Source organism: Gambusia affinis, linkage group LG20 (genome assembly GCF_019740435.1).
Source record: "Gambusia affinis linkage group LG20, SWU_Gaff_1.0, whole genome shotgun sequence".
Lineage (NCBI taxonomy): Eukaryota > Metazoa > Chordata > Actinopteri > Cyprinodontiformes > Poeciliidae > Gambusia > Gambusia affinis.
Window position 1 is genome coordinate 14,063,583 of NC_057887.1, and position 15,050 is coordinate 14,078,632.

The following is a 15,050-nucleotide window of genomic DNA, read 5'->3' on the forward strand; positions in this document are numbered from 1 at the left end:
AGATATGGACGAAAACCGATATTTATCAATATTATATGCATTCCCATACCTTTTCAACACCTAACCAAATATAGCAACATCATGTATTCCCTAGGGCAAAGATTGAAAAAAAAAAATTTAAGTTGTGGGAAAAATCTAGTTGGTACCCTGTAACTTCAGGGAAAATATTGGCTATATTATCAATAATTACAGTTAGAGGATTGAGGGGAAAAGAACAACCACTTTTCAAATCCTTTGAAGATAATGGTTAATTTAAAAAAACAACAAAAGAACTTCCATGGGTTGTGCTATGCATCATTACTGAGTAATTTTAGTGTGTGGAGAATTAAACACAGATGTGTAGAGTCCCACAATAGGTTATCTTCATAAAATATCCTGTAAGTCTGGGGATATGTGGGCTCTAATGGTCTTGACCACATTTATAAGAAAAAAAAAAAACACATAATAATGGTGCTTACTTGCTTGAAAGTAACTTTAGTTTGTGGGAAAACTCCAGGAAGCTACCTGCAAGTTTGAAGAATACACAGGCTGCATTCCATATGAAGTAAAAGGCACCGTAAGATATTTTCTTCTAACTTTGTATGTTACCTTCCAAAATGTTTTAGAAAAAAAAACCCCTGTAAATTCAGAGGAAGTACAAACTATAAAATCCATGATTTCAGACTTTATATTATTTATCACAACCTACTAGTTGTGTCGTTTTCATGAGAAGTGAAACTTTTTAAGATGGAAGGCATGATAGTTCATTGTACTATATTTAAAATAAATTTATTTGATTAGATCCTGGAAGGCTTCCAGTCATGTTCGGAATGAACATGCTAAACTAAGACGTCTTTTGAAGTCGCACCTACAGAGCAGAATCAAGTAACAACACAACCGGATCTCTGAATCATCTCTTTATTTGAACTGTACTGAATGCTAAATGTTCACCTTGTACAAGAAACAAATACAAATACTCACACTAAAAACAAAAACATACTGCTGGCTGCCTCTTCCGCTATTGTCGGGACACTAAGGAGTTTCAGCTATTGCTCTTACAGAGTACAGGACGACCCCCCTTTCCCCAAAGAACCAGGCCTTGAATAGAACAAAGAAACCGTAAGGAGGGAGGAGAGAGAGGATGGATCACATAGGACTATGGTTATAGGAACATTTAACTAGGCAATACAAATCTAACAGGACTCCTCAAAACTCTTTAACACCAAAAACATATGATGCACCTTGTATAGAAAAATACCACAATGGAGAGGATGATGGAGGAGAGAACATATTCAGACTAACCGGATTAGTCTTAACTTTCTTTTTCTTTTTTACAACTCAAGCGATGAAAATGGGAAGGAAATCGGCAAAAAAGTGTTTTTCCTGAGTTAAGAACTGAAGTGTGCTTTAACCCTTTCCTGCCAGCAGTGAATTTACTCAGAAACCTGAATGATTGTTGATGGTAGTTGCAGGTCCCCCTTTTAAAAACCGAGGTAGTTGTACACCTCTGTATATAACTTAAAACTTAACCCTCATATTGTTCACCTACCAAAAAGTGGACATCTCCAAAGTATAAAAGTGACCCCTAGTGGTGATGGCGATATTGCAGCTGTGAATTGCTCCCAGGAAAGGGTTGAAAATCACTATAGATTATTAGAACTGATGACAAATCTCATGTTTATTTGAATGATAAATAGATATATGTTGATAATAAATTTTTAATCATTCACACTAAAAGAAAGAAAACAAAATAAAATCTTTTCTGAGCCTTAAATGGGGGGGAAATCTAATCAATGCACACTTGTTACATAAAGGAAGGATTGGAAAGGTGTTTGGAGTTCAGGAGGGGGATGAATGAGGTCCAGTAGCACAGGATGGTCATTTTTTCTGTTCTTCTGAAAAGTGGGCCTATATTTCCCATGAGCTCTGGTTTGTATAGGGTAGGCAGAACAGAGTCTTATCAGATAATCCTGGAGCACTAAAAGCACTGGACTCTGTGTCCACAATCATAGGCATGTCCCCAAGGTGGAGGAGAAAAAAACAAAAACCTCAAAAACATCATCAAAGAGTAAAGTCGGTACAGAACTCAAACAGACAGAGTAAAAACCGAAACTTTAAAAGTACAAATTCCCCATAACACTTCCTTAGTTCCCATTTCCAGGCTGGTTCAACAGGCAGCTGCTTTGTGTCGTTTTTCACTGTCTCTTGGTCCCCAGGTTGGTCGGTTTACTTCATGATCGGTTGGTTTTCTGAGCGTCGTCAGGTGAGATGTTCGCTGCTCGAATCCCCTCTTCTGCTATTGCTCGGTGAGGTGCTCTCTGGTCTCGCCGTGTTTGGAGGGCTGGTTTGGTGACGGGGCCTGGGAAGGGTGTGTACCAGAGGGCAGAGTGTGGGCGATGGGGACCCCACCGGGCACCATGCCCTCTAACGCCCCCGGGAGGCCGCCTGGAGCCACTCCAACAACACCCGGCGGATATCTGGCGATGGAGGATTCAAGGTTAAGTGCAGTATAAGCTAAAATATTGAATTTCAGCACACATCTAGAGATCCTACTGCCTCTTTTCCACCACAGAAGCCTCTTCAGGAACTCATTCACGCATTCTTATTAGAGGTTCCTACATTTAAGAATTCAGCTTAGCAATCTCCTCTTCAGTTCAACCTTATAAGTGGAGACACATTGTTGATGTTTCCATTATAAAATAGATTACAATTAAGCATTGGCAAAGCTCAATGTGATTTTCACAGGAGGCGGAGCGTTGTTGTTAGCAGCTGCTGAAAGTAACTAAAGTTACTTTTAATGTAACTTAGTTACTTTCCAAATCAAGTAGTCAGTAATCTAACTAAGTTACTTTTTCAAGGAGTAATCAGTAATCCGATTAAAGTTACTTTTTCAAAGTAACTATGCCATTACTGCTTATAAGACACACATCTAAGAGTGCGTCCAAGATCAATGTTACATGTAGTGTCTGCAAATACGAGCTGAACAAATTAAAAGTGGTGTTTGTGGAAAGTGCAGCTTAACATATCAGTGGTGCTCCGAATGACGTAGTTGAGGAAGTCGGAATTTCAAAACGGTGATGCCTAAGTAGCTATTGTTCGCAGCACCTCTTATGAAACATTGTTTTAAGCTTTACCTTTCACATAAAAGCACAACTTCATTTGTTCAGATTAGAGTTGTATAATCTTGCAACATTGATATTAGATGCACTCCTACAAGTATGTGTTGTAAAATAAACATGTTTTCGCCACATCTTAGTTGATGTGAGGAGCGGTCATCTTGAACCCAAAGTTGGTCTTTATGGGACACTTTTTTTTTTTTTTATTAGACATAATTACAGAAACATTTTGTTACTTTTAATATCATCTTGTTTGGGAGTTATGATTTTCTTCTTTTTAGTGAGACTAAATCAAATTCACATATTTGATAAGCCTCAATGAAAAATAACTGAATTAACATAAAGTAAATTTACATAAGCTATTTAAGGCTCTTGGAAAGCATTCTGAAGTAAGTAAACATTTGTAGTTTCTGATTTGGCTCTGGGATGTATTTGGAAGAAAGAGGCACTAAAGGCTTTCTAGGAAGAAAAAAAAAATCACAATAAAACCCATAAACCAGCGAAGAAGTTATCCCCAAACAAACACGGCAACAAACAAACAAAAAATACCCAGTAGGAAGAAACCACAGAAAATCTGTCCATCCATGAGATTACATCTGAATTGCATCATGCTTACTGGGACACTCAAAACCCACATTCACTGCCATCCAGCTCTACTCTGAGTTCAGTCAAACGGGTGAGTTCTTGAGAGAGAAGGGGAGGGGGGTCTATAGAGGTAAGGGAGGGCATACATCAGGTGAGTTTAAGGTGAGAGGTTTCCATCCATGTTGTCTCATTTACCTGCTCCTGATCTAGGCATTAATTTTGTCTTGGGTGATGCCAGCCGGGAGAGTTTGGTTCACATGGCTGCATGAAAGAAGGAGACGGAGGTGGACATGCTGAGATAAAAGAACCCAGAACTGAATATAACGGACACACAGGTAGAGAGTGTTTCGGGGCTCTGTGATACAGTATCTTGCTAAATAATTCATATCCCTTGAGTTTTTTACATTTTGTCCCACCACACCCACAAACTATGTTGATTCTTATTGGGATTGGATGTGATGAATAAAAAAGTAGTGGATAATTGCAAAGTAGAAGGAACATGACGCATAGTTTTCAAACTATCCAACAAATAAAGATCCAAAGACACACCTTTTTGTTCAGCCTGCTTTAATCTGGCACCCTTAAGAACTAATGTAACTAATTCATTTGTCATTTGCAGCCAAGTAAGGGAGTCAGCAAATGTGGAAGAAGGAGATATAGAAAAGTGGGAACATAACTCAATTTAAAAGATTTTGATGTAAAAACCAAAATTGTTCCCTGAATGCACCATTCCTACAGTAACACATGGAGGTGGCAGCGTCATCCTGTGGGGAGGTGTTTCTTCAGCAGGATCATGGAGGGCTGGCAGCACATTAAACATTTTAAAAACAGATTTTTCTTTTACTTTGTGTTTCTCTGTCAGATAAAATCCCAATAAGACCAGTAGAATTTGTGGCTGTAAGGTCAATGTAGAAATGTTTCAAGGGTGTGAATACTTTTGTAAGGCACTGTATTGACGGTTTAATCACTCGTCAGCTGGGAAATATTAAATGAGTTCACTGTGAAGAAAAATGTATAAAATTATCTCTGTGCTTAAATGAACAACTTTTAAAGACACATACTGCCCTCCAGAACCTTCCGCTCCTACCTGTAGGCAGCGCCGTTGAGCTCAGGGTGAACGCCTGGTTGCTCCATAACTCCCCAGGGTGCCGTGGTAACAAAAAACTCCTTGTTCACACAGTTTCGTAGACTATCGGGGATTCGTCCTGCCAAATGAAACGGACACAGAATAAAGGCTGAAACAATCCAAAAAAGATGGAATGAGCCGCTAGATGGCGCCGACGAGCAAAAGAGTTGATTAAACATATGCAAACCAAGATTACGTGACAGTCTGGATGTTGTTGTGAAATGCTGGTCGAGCATAAGGACATACTGAGCCAGAGCTGACACCTGTTACACGGGGATCTGTGAATGTTCTGCGTACCTGTGATGGCTCTTCGGATTTCAGTGGCAGCCGCCTCCCTCATTTCCAGAGAAGACTGCTCACTGTACCAGGCTGTGTGAGGCGTGCAGATCAGGTTTGGCGCGTCTTTCAGAGGGCCCTGTGCAAAACTGCAGCACACATACACACACACAGTTTCTATAAATTTTCCACAATTTTACTGTTTTATAGTTTCTAATTCTCTATTTTTATTTTTTGACAGCTTCTAACACTTTTAAATTTTTAAGAAAAAGCCATTACATTATTATTTTTTTTAATGAGTGTTTTCCATAAATCAGCACTAAACCTGACATCCACTTTGACAATATGGTTAAGCGGCTACTTCACTACTTTTTTGGCATTTGGAACAACGTTAGACTGTCTCCATTTTAAAATCTAAAATCCTTAGAAAATATCAGCTGAATTATTCAAAAAAATGAAAACCCACAATTCAGTTTATCTGAAAATGTAAAAATTACATTAGGCTGATAAACGCATATTTTAAGTACAGAAATGTTTGATCATGCAAGGGGCTACACAATGATGTGGAAAACTGCCAACTTGGCAGTTCTCTAGGAAACCATCACTTATTAAAGGGCGGATGGTAAAAACACAAAGACTCATTGCTAAAGAAACCGGAATGCTCACAGAAAATATTCAAAAGCATAGTAATGGAAAACTTAAGTGAATCAGTCTCCAAGAAAGTTTTAGAGCACTTCATGCTTCCTTCTGCTTACGAGCTTCCTGCAGGTGCTGATTTAATTTTTCTGTCAGACTTGTCACCTGTCCACTTGAGTACTTCTGGCAGTATGATAATAGCCAAATGGCTAACAATCCCTGACCAAAACCTATAACAAATCTATTTTACTAAAATGACGAAATAGAAAATAAATGAATCAAATTTTTGTTGATGTTCAAAAATACAGAGATGCCGCTAATGAGCATGTAGAATCAGCCAGTCTCCTGTCTAATAGAAAGACAAAATATCTCATCCTGTTTATATTCCTTCTCCTCCTCTTCCTCTGTCCTTACAACATTCCTGTCTGATCTGCTTGTGCAATGTCTCGGCAGCAAATCAGATCCGTGTCATGTGGGACAATAGGGAAAAGTTATGAAACCTCTCCCCACCCCCTGTCGACATATTAGGTTAGTAGAGCAGGAGCCTCAGATCCATCTGGATCACTTTCACCCCCCTGCAGCAGCAGCCAGTCTTTTGGGCAGCCAGCCGGAAACACACAGCATCCAAAAACCTCCCATGATGCCCCTGATGCGTGAACGACATATCAGCACCAGCTACCCTCTGAGATCTGAAACATGGATCTCTAAAAAGGTGGGAAACTGGAGGACAAGAGTTAAGTGACTTTCTGCCTCACAGCATAAAAGGAGGAAAGCGGATGTTTTTGCTAGCAGTTTTTAACCGTTTGAGCTCAAATTCAGAAACAGAAATCCGCAGCTAGCTTATGGCCAACTTTAAATCTTTATCTATTTAAATATGCTTAAAGCTAAAGTAATAATGTTTTCATTGCTGCCAGATTTTAACAGTTCAATTACATAAAACAAAGGGTGGTGAAAACAAATTCTACTGGAAGTTTCAGACTTGCAACACATTGTTTAAAATCACACAATTGGGGCGTTGACCTTGGTAAGAATGCCACCTAGAGTTTGAGAAGATTGGAAAGCAATCTGAAGTCTAAACAAATTTCAATCAAATCAGAACAAAAAGAGACTGAAGAGATGCAGCAAATAGTTAGCCAGAAGTCAACATGGAAGAAATCTCCCTTGATCATAAGACTACAAAACTGGAGAATACAAATCAGTGTTCTTTCTCTGGATCAGATCAAACTTAGAGGCATGTCTTTTGATGGCTAAATGGAGAAAATCTTGTAATTTCTTCACTTTTGTTGGATTTAAAACCACAGTGGAGAACAGTCTTCATAAAATTCTGAATCAGTCAAAGCAACTCCTCCACAACTCTCTGATTGACCCTTTCAGATGAAGATCAGGTGTTTCAACTCATTGCCTCTTTCCCAATCGGCTGAACTTCCTTTTGTACGTTCGGTTCAGTCTGACCGACTTACGCAAAGGGCTCAGTTTCATGGACGTCAAGGGCGGCTCCCCGTATCCTGCCCTCCTTCAGCGCCTGGGCCAGAGCTTTCTCGTCCACCAGGCCTCCCCGCGCGGTGTTGACCAGAAACGCGCCCTGACGCATCTGTGACACACAGACAAAAAATAAATAAGTAAAAATTGGAGAGGCAGCCTAAAGGCCTTTTGATTATTTGTGTGATAGAGTTGATTATCAGACTGCGTGTTTCAGGTTTCGCATCTAAAGACCTGAAAGATAACTATGGGGGCAGTTGTGGGATGCAGACAGGGACGAGTTAGAAGATGAGAGAGCGCCATCATCACTTAGGTGTTTGCGGAACAAAAAGTCGTACAACAAATGTGATGGGGAGAAAAATAAAGCCAATCTGCTCAGATGAAAGTAATATCTTAATCTTGACAAAAGCGTTTACACTGGCAGGGAGTCTTTAATTATTAGGCTCTGCTTGTCTTCATACACACACACACCCATTTACATTTACATTTTAGCATCTGAGAAGAACCACCAACATTTTTAGACGCATTAGTGAGGAAAAAGTGTGGCTTCATCGCAGCACTTAAAGAAGCAACTGAGAGTCATGAGCTTTGTAGAAATATGTATTTAACTGGGTTAGGCTGTTACTCCCACTCCTACTTATCTCTTCATGTATTCAGAACATCTCAAAAAGGAGACTTGAATGTTGAGGAGGAACGTGCCGACGCAGTTCCTCAGCTTCCCTGCAGATGTCGCCTCAGACGGTGAGTCTGTCCCTCCGCGTCCCGCTGTGCAGCCAGTCAATATATTTGCTATAGCCGTGGGCTGGTGCTAATTGCATTTGACAGAGCAAAGGAATGAATTTGTGTCCAGCTTTAGTGGAGCTTCAGATAAAGAGCTGGTTCTTTGTTTTGTTTTTTTTGTCTTCACCCCTCTTCACTCTTTGCTTTCCTTAGGTCGGGACATCCTACAGGCTGGAAGCGTAATAAAAATACAGCTCATCAGTGCCCACTTACCAGAAATCGTTGCTTTATGTTCAAGTCAGGGCAGTGTACTGATCACTTCAGATTTAATTTCTATCCTCTGAGGTTTATTTGTACTGTCCATGTATGACCTTTTAGGTCTAGACACAGCTACCTCCAAAATATCCATGACTTTATAGTTTTAAATTGTTATCCTAAGAGAACATCTTGAATGCCTGTCAACGTGCAGTGACATGAAAGTCATTTTTACTTTCTTGACACACATAAATGTTTCAGATCACATGAATGTTAACATCAGACAAAGGTAACATGAGTGAACCAAAAATTTGTTTTTAGATTATTTCCTTTATTAGGAGAAGTAGTACATCCAAACCAACCAAATCCAATGTGAAAAAGTAAAAAAAGTAATGGTAATGCCACAAACAGGTGCAATGACTCCCATCAGGTGATTGAATAACAGCCATTAAGCCTTTTGCATTGCTATGCAAAACTTTTGATGAACTCTTTTCGGAACTGATTCAGTTCAGCCACATCTGAGGGTCTTTTGAGCAGAGATGACCTGGTTAAGCTCACACCAAAACATCCTAACCGGAATCAGGTCTGGACATTGAAATGAATTGTTTTGGAGGTGTGCTTTGGATCATCATCTTGCTGCATAACATAAGTGCTTTTTAACTTAAGGTAACAAATTTATGGTTGAACATTGTCCTTCGGTATTTACAGGTAAAGAGCAACATTCATGGCTACATGAGTAACAGAACGTATTTCAGGTTCTGGAGAAGCAAAGCACCACCACCATGTTTGACCGTCGAGGATCATCTGTTTCTGAAATGCTCCAGATGTAAAGGGACCCAAACCTTCCAAACAGTTCCATTTTCGTCTTCAGGATCATTTGTATGCTTTCTGGGAAATGTGAGACACAATTCCAAAATGGTAACAGAGTCCAACTCTGTTGGTCTCATCCAGACTATAACCCAATACAGACATTGAAGTTGGACAGACAGGAATTTTCTTGTCTCGAAAAAAGCCAGGACCGATTTTCAAATTAAAAAACCAGTTAATCTTGCATTTCTTCATTATTTATTGAACATGCAGTATAACTGCGAGACCTTCAAAACAAAAACACAAGGATATTTGTTCCTAAAGACAAGCTCAACAGCTTTATTAATAGCATAGAGTAGAAATAACTTGAGAGTTGTCATTTGTGCACTTCTTTTAGGTTAAATTAATCATAAGTAAGTAAATACCTTAATTAATTAACTGAATTCTTGATTACATTAATTACAAGATCCCCTTGGTTTGTTTTATGACACTAGCTGACATATAATTATCTTTGATCCATCCTAATTCATCTAAATCCGAAATATTTAATGAATCGGTAAAGATTTCATCCTGCAGACTGATTTTTAATAGATTTTGAGACAGAATTATTCACCCACATGAGTCATTAAGCTGTTTTCACCTGTTTGATGGTGAAGTCGTTGATGAGATGATGGTTGTGCTCGTTCAGGTTGCAGTGCAGGGAGACGCAGTCGCTCTGGTAGAGCAGGTCCTGCAGGGTGTAGACCCGCTGCACGCCCAACGAGCGCTCCAGACCGTCCTGCAGGTATGGGTCGTAGAAGATGACGTTGAAGCCGAAGACCTTAGCCCGCACGGCCACTGCCTGACCCGAACGACCTGCGGGCACAAATAATTTGCATAAGTGCACACTCCAAATGCGTGCTAATTAATCTCAGCAATTAATTTGCGACATCTGTGAAAGCCTCAGATGTATATTAGTGAATATTAGTCAACAGTGGTGGTCTTAAATCGAGACTGATGGACGTAGCAGAGAGGTCAGTAAATGACACATAACTTTTCTTTGTTGGAATAATAATTGTCACTTAAAAATAGTTTGATTATGTTTTACATTTCTGCCATGGATTTTTCTGTGCAAATTTTGCGGAACCCTCTTATCTTCAATGCAAGGGTCTCAAATCAGTTCGTGACTATTTGTAATAATTTCCATCAGTGAATGATTTTTTCCTTGTCTCGAAGAGATTAAAATCATTGAAGAATCAGGGAAAGTGTCGTGACACAGAAATTGAGGTAACAGACAGAGTGGGATTCAGAGTGGGACTCTGCTGCACATATTAAGTCTCTCCGTCTCTCGCAGCCATGTGTTGTGTAGGATGAGAGTCTCCTCTCGAGTTGGCTGGAGGAAGCGTTCTGCTCAGTGGCTGCAGACTAACGGAGAGCTGTCTGGTGTTGGCTGTGGAGAGGATCGATAATGTCCTTTATGCTCTCTGGGACTTGTCTCTCTGTGATGGAGCGTTAAGTCCATTAAGAGGAGAGAGGATTCAGAACGGAGCAACATAAAGTTGCAGCTAAATTAACAGCTAATTATTCAGTCATTTTCTAAATAAATTCTAAAGCGATGGATGGCGAAATGCTTCTAACATGATTAATCATTTTACTTTTAGACGCGCTCAGCTTCTGTTTCTGTCGTAGCTACTTTATACCCTGGTATTTCCTGAGCACACTTGAGCTCTTCAGAGTCGAAGAATAAGGGTTCCTGCACATATTTAATGACCAATTTTCAAACTTTTCCAAACTCAGATGAACAAACTTTCCTTGTTCATTTTAAATGCACTAATGGATAATTATGAATACTGCCCTTGACTTTAAATTCTACATAAGTTACCAAAGTTAGCCTGAAAAAAAAAAGATGTATGGATGATTGGATGAGAGATAAAAGCAAGCAGAGAGCTTTGCCTGGGCTCAAGAAAATATTATCTCAGATGTGTTCCATGAGTCGCAGAAAAATGAATTCATATTTACTACTTAAAGACATGATTTCTAATTCATTCTGTCTCATTTTTTCTTCCTCCAGCTTCTCCCTTACTCTCCTCTCTGCTATGTATTTTGCATTTTTAATTTCCCTTCTTAGAACAGATTCTAGAAGAAATTCCTTAATTGAAGGTCAGTCATTAATATACTGTTACAGTTGATCACTTGAATAAAAAAGTATTTATCTCATATAAATACATATTTTTTTCAATACATCGGCACTTGCTAAAGTACTTAAATTGGGGAATCAAAGTAAAGATTTTAATTAAACTTATATCAAAATCATACAAAGAAATGTATTTTTTTTAAATTAGTTTTTTTGCTTCCTGTGCTAAAGTACACCATGAACTAACTTAAACTGCTGTTGTGTCTCACTTAAAAAACCCCTTATTGACTGGTTAACCAACACCGTTGAGTGATTTATTTGTCACGTGAATTTCCAGGTGTATCGCAGTTTTCATATACATCAATAACAATTTGGGTCCTTTTGCAGTATTGAATTGTGGCACTTTTGGCTTTCCTTAATCCTAAAGCTAGGCTATGGAAAGTAAATCAATCATATTTTACAATAATGCTGTAGTGAGATGTGTATATTTGTACTCCAAATGTCATAATATGAACCGTTCTTCAGCAAATGAGGTCCTACAGCAACATTTCAATTTCATCCACGGCCGCTCACCACCAGACAAAAGATGTCAGAGATGTGTCTGACTTGGCGCTAACAAGTTTGTTAACACCATTAGAGCAGAGAACACAGAAGAGAGAAGACCAACTGTGAGGGAAAGTGGTTTAGGGAGTGAACTGCGGCGTGTTTGTCAGATGACAGTCGCGGTGCCGTTTATATCAAAATGATGTAGCAACTGCCTGACCCAGAGCAGGGACAGATTATGTTTTCCTCTCTCTCTGCTGCAGCTCACAGAGTATTTTAGATTTTACTGGCCTGAGCAAATCAAAGGTTGTCAGTGAAAAACCACCTTGATCACTACTTGTAACTTAAATATTAATACTACACTTTTATTCACAAGCAAGCCTCTTTTGAAGGAGAAAATTATATATTGACCATAATTTGATAGTTGAAGGATCCAGTTCCAGATGCCACAGGAACAAGACGATTGTCCCATTTGTCCCCTCCATCCGAGAGATTAATAGCTAGATAGATGTATAACAAATGACAAATGAACGGCTGGATAATATAGAGATGGATGGACAAACAGATGGATGAAGAATCAAGCAATCCATTTACTCCAGACTTTTCCAGACAGTGTGAGAACTCTTTGAATAAACCTATTGCCATCCTCTGTTGTTTCTGATTGCAGTCTTAAAACTGTACCATCAGCAGCAGGAAGGGAGTGTCTGCAGCTGGTGTGAATCACAACAGGCTGTTCGGAAGCTTAAAAAAAAAAGTCCTGCAGCTGCAGGCTTCTTCAGCCATTTTCTACCTATATAAACCTTTTATAGTTGAAACAGAGTCAGATTTATTTACAGCTGATGCATTGAGCATAAAACAATATTTGCTTTTGTGCCACCGTGGCTGTAATGGAAGCTATATAAAATACCTGAGTATCAAAGCTTGTTTCTGTTCAGCTTCTTCATGCACTGATCAATACCAATAACTGTATAAGAACCAGAGGATCTGTCGCCCACGGGAACGTTTCAATGTCTGGCTCATTCTCGACTCGACTTTTTGCTTTGTGTCGCCAACCTATTCACAGAGAAAAAGTGAAGATGAAGACCGCCGAATGTTACATGAGGTTAAAACAGATTCTTGAACTTCGCTTCATTCAAGCTGTCACCACTGAAGCCAACGGGGTAGTTGGCTTCGGAAATTTAAAACAGGGGTGAACTGCATGTATTTAATGCCTTTGACTGATGTGTTGCTTTCAGTATTAAGGAAAAAATCTTGAGTAACCCTTTTAATTTGACATTCAAACATTTTTAAACATGCATTGATTGCTTACAGTTCAATGAATTCATTCGTTATTCAGATAGAGACAATTAAACAAGAGCTACTTGAATTACTTAAAAAGATAACAACGCAGAAAAAGCAGAAGTGACTTAAGTTTGACACCTGAAGAACCTTTGTATCTGCAGCTGGCAGCCCAAGCTGAGTCCTGCAAGCAAACTCCAGGAGGCCTTTGCTTTTCCACTAACAATGGGCCCTGTTTTGAGAACTGCTTGAGCCAGAAGGACTCAGGGATGAGGCTAGAAGTGGGAGGACTGTGTAAAAACAAGAGAATGAGGAAGGCGGTTTTCTATGCCAGAGCCCGATGGTCAGGCACAGTTAGTCTGCGCAGCTGTCTGGGACCTGCAGGTTGTGTGTGTTTGTGTGTGGACACAGAGATAAGGTGGCACTCTTCAAATGCTTATGAGAACACCGAGCATTCGAGTGCCCGGCTATGTTGAGACAGGAGACAATGGATCAGAAAAAACCCCCCCAAAAAAGCAAACACACACAATCAACAGAGAAACAGTAGCCGAGAGAGAAACATACACATTTACACACACTAAGGCAGAATGGAGTACGCCATGAGGGCTGATTATGGCCGCGCGAGATGTCAGGGGAGAGCAATAACAGAGACGAAGAGTCGAAAAACAGAAGAGAAGAAAATAATAAAGATATTATGACGGAGCATTAGAGCGGTGGGCTGTGAGAGCGGATAGAGGGAGTCGGCCCGGAGGGAGGCCAAACAGACAACCTTGAGATAATCTGGGGGACGAGCGGAGCGCGGAAAAAAAAACAACCTTATCAGAGCAGAAAAACAGAAGGCCCTCTGACTGGCAAGGAGATCTGAAAACACACCACATGAAAGTGTGCTTTGACAGCTCTACACTGGCTGGTGGTCGGCGCTGATCAGTGGATGCGTTGTACCCAATCGCTACCAGATTGCACGAACAATAGTGATCATCGGTGTGGAAGTTATTCATGAAGAATTCTAAAAATGAGCTATTTTCTGTGAGAGTGAGGTGCTGAAGTCAGAAGAAAACACAAAGATGTAAGTAGGGATATGAAAAAAAATACATCAAGTTTATAAAACAATATGGGGTTCATTAAAACAAGATGAGATGAGAGGAGATGAGATGAAAAACAGATTTGGAAAAAACTACGAATCCACACAAATGAGGTGACTGCTTTGTTCATCTGTGATTGTTGCCACGCTCTGCAGAATGTATAAAGGAAACCCTAATAATTTAGAAGGCCCGTGGAAGCTACAAAACCTCCTGCTGCACTTTGCATTTCTGGTGCTGCAGGAGAAACAACCTTTTGCTTGTTTCTCCTCAGCCTCTTCAGACATTATATTGATCAACAATCGTGTACTTAAGCATTTTTTTGTGCAGAATTTCCCACTTCATCTTTGACTAGTCAGCATATTTCTGCATGTCTACTATTTAGGTAGTCCAGCCAAAAACACATTACAATTGTCAGACTTTTGTATTTTCACGAACAGAGTAAAGGTTTTAGAAACCTAAAATCGGATTTTGATCACTCAGTATTTCATATGAGGATTTGCTGTCTAGCCTGAAACACACCTTCAAAGCGAATGGTAACTTTAGCGTTCGTGGCTATAGGCTAGCCAGTCACATTATTCTGATGATGCTTACCTAATGCTCAAGTATTGTCTGGTTCTTTTATCTACCAAGTTCTCAAAATATTGCCAGATCAACTATTTAAAAATGATGCAGTGTTGCCGTGGAACCTAGTAGCATATTAATTAGCTTTGTCAACACAATAGGGCAACTACTCAATAGTTACTTTCCTTAAAATCATATTTTAGAGTACATTTTGAGACATGGCTGCAGTTCTTTCAAGTTGCAAGAGAGTGAGAGAGATGAAGACTTTAGGGTTATTGTGCTTTATTTTTCTTTTGAGCTTAGTAGCCTTTCTGGAGTTAAAGAAAGGCTCCTTGTGTATTTCTCTAAGAAATACACTGGGAGATCTGTTTCAGAAAAGCTAGCTGCACAAATTGTTAATAAAGGTGCTGAAAGCAATGTTAAAATGACAATCCTGTAATAATAAAAAAAAAAAAAGCATAACACTGAGCCTTTTCCAGCCATGTGCGATAGTT

The 15,050-nt window shown here is 39.5% G+C and overlaps 1 protein-coding gene across 4 annotated transcripts in view; it reads right to left on the bottom strand.

The window, feature by feature from the left end:
- Nucleotides 1–881: 881 nt before the first annotated feature.
- The window catches only part of LOC122823786 (C-terminal-binding protein 2), a 148,985-nt gene continuing 134,816 nt past the window's right edge, over nucleotides 882–15,050 (bottom strand). For all 4 annotated transcript variants that reach the window (XM_044103769.1, XM_044103770.1, XM_044103768.1 and 1 more), the window contains 5 exons: nucleotides 9,620–9,834; nucleotides 7,179–7,309; nucleotides 5,104–5,231; nucleotides 4,768–4,885; nucleotides 882–2,456 (listed from right to left, as the gene is read on the bottom strand). In XM_044103769.1, the coding sequence (XP_043959704.1) occupies nucleotides 2,276–2,456; nucleotides 4,768–4,885; nucleotides 5,104–5,231; nucleotides 7,179–7,309; nucleotides 9,620–9,834 (773 nt within the window). In that variant the 3' untranslated portion in view covers nucleotides 882–2,275. The remainder of the gene's footprint in view (nucleotides 2,457–4,767; nucleotides 4,886–5,103; nucleotides 5,232–7,178; nucleotides 7,310–9,619; nucleotides 9,835–15,050) is intronic.